The sequence below is a fragment of the Tupaia chinensis genome, unplaced genomic scaffold, assembly GCF_000334495.1.
Source record: "Tupaia chinensis unplaced genomic scaffold, TupChi_1.0 Scaffold000020_1, whole genome shotgun sequence".
Taxonomy (NCBI): Eukaryota; Metazoa; Chordata; class Mammalia; order Scandentia; family Tupaiidae; genus Tupaia; species Tupaia belangeri.
The window spans coordinates 936119-940076 of NW_006159450.1; the positions used below are offsets into that span (position 1 = coordinate 936119).

The 3958-nt window shown below is 64.6% G+C and overlaps 1 protein-coding gene across 1 annotated transcript in view; it reads right to left on the reverse strand.

The window, feature by feature from the left end:
• Positions 1-3720, reverse strand: part of LPCAT1 (lysophosphatidylcholine acyltransferase 1) — a gene marked incomplete at its 5' end in the record, with an annotated part of 37633 nt that extends 33913 nt beyond the window's left edge. Inside the window, 1 exon segment of the mRNA XM_006140132.2 lies at positions 3606-3720. Coding sequence (XP_006140194.2) covers positions 3606-3720 — 115 coding nt within the window.
• Positions 3721-3958: the final 238 nt, after the last annotated feature.

Here is a 3958-nt window from a genome sequence, read left to right on the forward strand (position 1 = left end):
CTGCAGTGGGGGTTGGGGATGTGGAGGGGGCAGGTTCGAGGAGGGAGTGTCAAGAGCGGATGGCGCCAGGGACAGTGTGTCAGAGACACGGCGGTACATGCCCAGCCTGCGGTGAGACCCGTGAAGGAACCCGTGGGGTGGTGGAGGTGCCGGGACAGGGCAGGGCAGCCTGTGTTGATGGACGGCAGGGCGGGTCAGCGGCAGGGAAGATGGGGGGTCCTGCCACACACAGATGATCCTAGAACAACAGGCTGAAAGGTGCAGACAGTGAGCACGGGCTGCCTGCCCCTGGGGGCAGCCCCGAGATGAGATGGCGAGGGCTCTGCTTCCGGATGTTCGAGTCCGAGCTCGGCCCCAGGGTGGTGCGCCAGGTCCCTGGTCTTCTCCAGGTTACACGCCCTGCACTGCAGACGGGAGCCTCAGCAGAAGGGACCCACCTGTGGGTCACCTGCTCTCTGAGGGGCAGCACCCGGGGCCGTCACCATCTGTGCTCGGGACGGGGCTCGATGGTCAGAGCTGCCCAGGAGACCACAACCTTACAGCACTCCGCATGGCAAAGGTGACTGAGCAGGGCCTCTGCAAAGCTGTCGCTCCCTGAGGGGGCTCTCACTTCAGGAAGGCTGAAGGACATCAGCGCTCGCAGAAGCCCCCTCTGCAGCTGCCTGACCCACACCTGGAGGGGCTGCACTTGGAACCTGACCTCCCAAACCGAACCCAGCTGGGACCTTGCCCTCCAGCCGGCTCCACGACCACCCAAACCGAACCCGGGTGGGACCTCGCCCTCCAGCCGGGACCTCGCCCTCCAGCCGGCTCCACGACCCACACCTGGAGGGGCCACACTGGGAACCTGACCTCCCAAACTGAATCTGGGCGGGCTGGTCGCCGCTTCCCTGAGGAGCTGCAGCGAGCGCCTCCCATTTTCTGGGGCCGCCAAACCAAGCCCAGGCCACATGTCCGAGTGCACACGAGCATGCTCACACACGCGGGTACACGTTCATAACTGTGCTTACATGCACATCCTTAGCTGATGTGCACGTGAACACACATGAACTGCAGCCAAATTCATATGTACACACATTCTGATACACACTCAAGCGTGCATGTGAACATGCATGAACTATACAGCCATACAAACTCACAGGCACTCTGATACACACTCAAGTGTGCACATGAGCACAATGCATTTTTCACATGAACATGATACATGTGCACGAGCGCACACACATTCAGCCTTTAGCATGTGCCTTTCCACACATGTACACATGCTCACGAGCACACGTGTGCACCCGAGCAGCCTCTCACATGTACACATTCTCACACACGTGCACACATGCACTTAAGCCCATTCACCATGTTTACAAACTCTCACACATGTGTGAACACACATGTTCACAAGTACACAAACATCCACACACAAACATGCTGATTCTCATACATGTGCACACACACGATACACGTGCCCTCACAGACCAGACGTCCACGTTGTGTGCATGGCGAGCGCCTCGCTGTGGCCCTGCACATGCACGTCGCACACGCAGCTAAGCCTGAGGCAGCGGGCCGTGGGAAGCAGTGCCCGCCGTGGCCGTCTACTGCCTGCTGCAGCGGAGCACGCTGCTCACGGGCAAGGAAAGCCCGGGGTCTGCGTGGGGAAATAAGACCCCGAGCCTCGTGTTCCGAGGGACGGCCTGTGGGGAGGATGGGGGGAGCTCGGCCCAGTAGAGCGCGAGACCCAGCGAAGAGGAGCCGGGGCAGCCGAGCCTGAGGCACCCATGAGGCCGGCCACAGCCAACAGCGTCGGGATGGTCACCGCGGGCCCACGCAGGGCTTTCGGTCGGACCGTGCCGCCTGACTCGGCCTGGCATGTTCCACTTGTTCCTGGTCCTCCCAACAACCCCCCGGCTCACACTGGGCTGACCGGCGTGTCCCTGGTCCCATCAGCTCAGACTTTGTGACCCCACATGTTCCATATGTCCCTGGTCCTCCCGGCTCACACTGTGTGGCCTGGCGCGTTCCGCGTGTCCCCTCCACTGTGCAGGGAATGTGTCTTGAAGACCCTCAGATAACACTGGATTGGAGGAGGACCAAACAGTACAGTGAAGAGGTGGAGGCCAGCGAGGACCTACTGCCCAAGTACTGGGGGCCAGCACCGCCTGTCAGAGACCGCGTGTAGCCCCGACAGCGGCCTGAGGTCTGAGGAGGGCGGAGGGCCTCCCGCCCCGGTGCTACAGACCCTGTAACAGACGCCGCGGGTGTGGGGGCCGGGCAGCCTCTGCCCTGCAGGGCGGGCCTCACAGCCACAGGGCCCCGCCCCACACTCTGCCCCACGACAGCAGCCCTAGCCTCAGGTAAACTTAACGGGGCGGGTGTGCTACAGTGTGTGGGTAGGATCCCGTGTGGCCAGCTGTGGCCTGAAGCCTGGCCCGGTGGTGTGAGAAACGCCAGGCGTGTGCCCCGTGTCAGGAGAGCGCGGGATGGAGCACTCGCAGCGTGAGCACTTCCATGGGGTACTTTCTCCCGACCCTCTCGGCGCACACGCACCCTCTGGCCAACACGCACGCACACGCATTGCGGAGGCAGGCAGTGCTGTGCTGGGCCCGTGGGGCTCTGGTCGGCACAGGCCGCTGAGGACTGGCCACAGGTGGCCACACTGGGGGGGTGGTTGCCGCGCTTCTGTTCCGACATGGCGGCAACTTTAAGAGCTGAAATGCTTATCCGAATTGCCGGCTCTCACTGTCCCACCCACTCAGGCACTGAGCCACGGCTTTAGGGGCGAAGGGGACGCGGGCCTGGTGCATGGTGACACGGCATCCGCAGTCTGGGCCAGCCTTCGGCCTGGGCGGCCAGCTCTGGACAGCCAGGTCTCAGAGCTTCAGGCCGAGAAGCGGCTTGGTCCGTGAAGCAGAGGGAGCGGCCGCAGGGTGGCGAGGCACAGGTGCTAGCCCACGGTCTGGGACCTCTGCCTTGCACGGGCGTTCCCCCACGGCAGGGCCTAGCCTGGCCCCACAGATGGCTGCCCCGGGAGGACACCCCAATGTCTGGAGTGCCTGTGCTGCCAGGACTGGCTGGAGCAGGGGTCCTGACGGCGAGTCCCCACTAAGAGTGGCTGCTCACGCTCAGCCTGTGACTCCCACTGAGTTGTGCACTGACCCTGGAAGACGGTCCCTCCCATCCACGGCTCTGAGCCGGGGCCAGGCGCCCTAGAGGGAGGCCGGGTCAGCGTGGTGCTTGCTGCGAAGAGCCCATGGGGCCAGGCATCCGGGGTGGGCATTCCCGCAAGCAGGGCCGGAGCTGAGGGTCAGAGCAGGACATGGTGGCTGGGAGCTTGGACTTCAGCCTGCAGGCAGCAGGGACACAGCTGGTCCTGGTGCAGAGCAGCCCGTGCTGGGGAGGGGGTGGGACCCTGGTGCTCGGGGTGTGGCAGCAGAGGTGCGCACCCTGTGAACCCTGAGGAGGAAGCCTTGGTGCAGGACGGCGGCTGGGGGTGTGGGAGGGACCAGCCTCCAGCTTCAGAGGAGGTGGCAGCCCAGAAGCACCAGCTCAGAGGGGAGCAGTGGGCAGCTGCCCTGCTGTGGGCCCCCGCAGAGCACCCACCGACGGCCACTCACCTCCGCCACCAGGCCAGGGGCTGCTCGGGCTCTTTGTCTGCGGGGCCCAGGGAAGCGATGAGTGCGAAGGGCCAGGCGAGCAGCATCATGAAGGCCGCGAGGAGCAGGCGCAGGGACCCGCACGGCACCGGGCCCTGACCTGCCTGGGCCAGACCCAGCTCCCGCCAGCACGTCCACCCCCCGCAGTACCCGCACGGCACCGGGCCCTGACCTGCCTGGGCCACAGTCTGCAGAGCTGGGTGGGCCCGGTGTACGTGGCTGACCACACACCGCCCGTGCCTGCCCACCGCCTCCTGCCTAAAGCTGCCAAGGAGAGGGCTGCTCTGACTCCAACAGCCTCTGCCGGGCCCCAT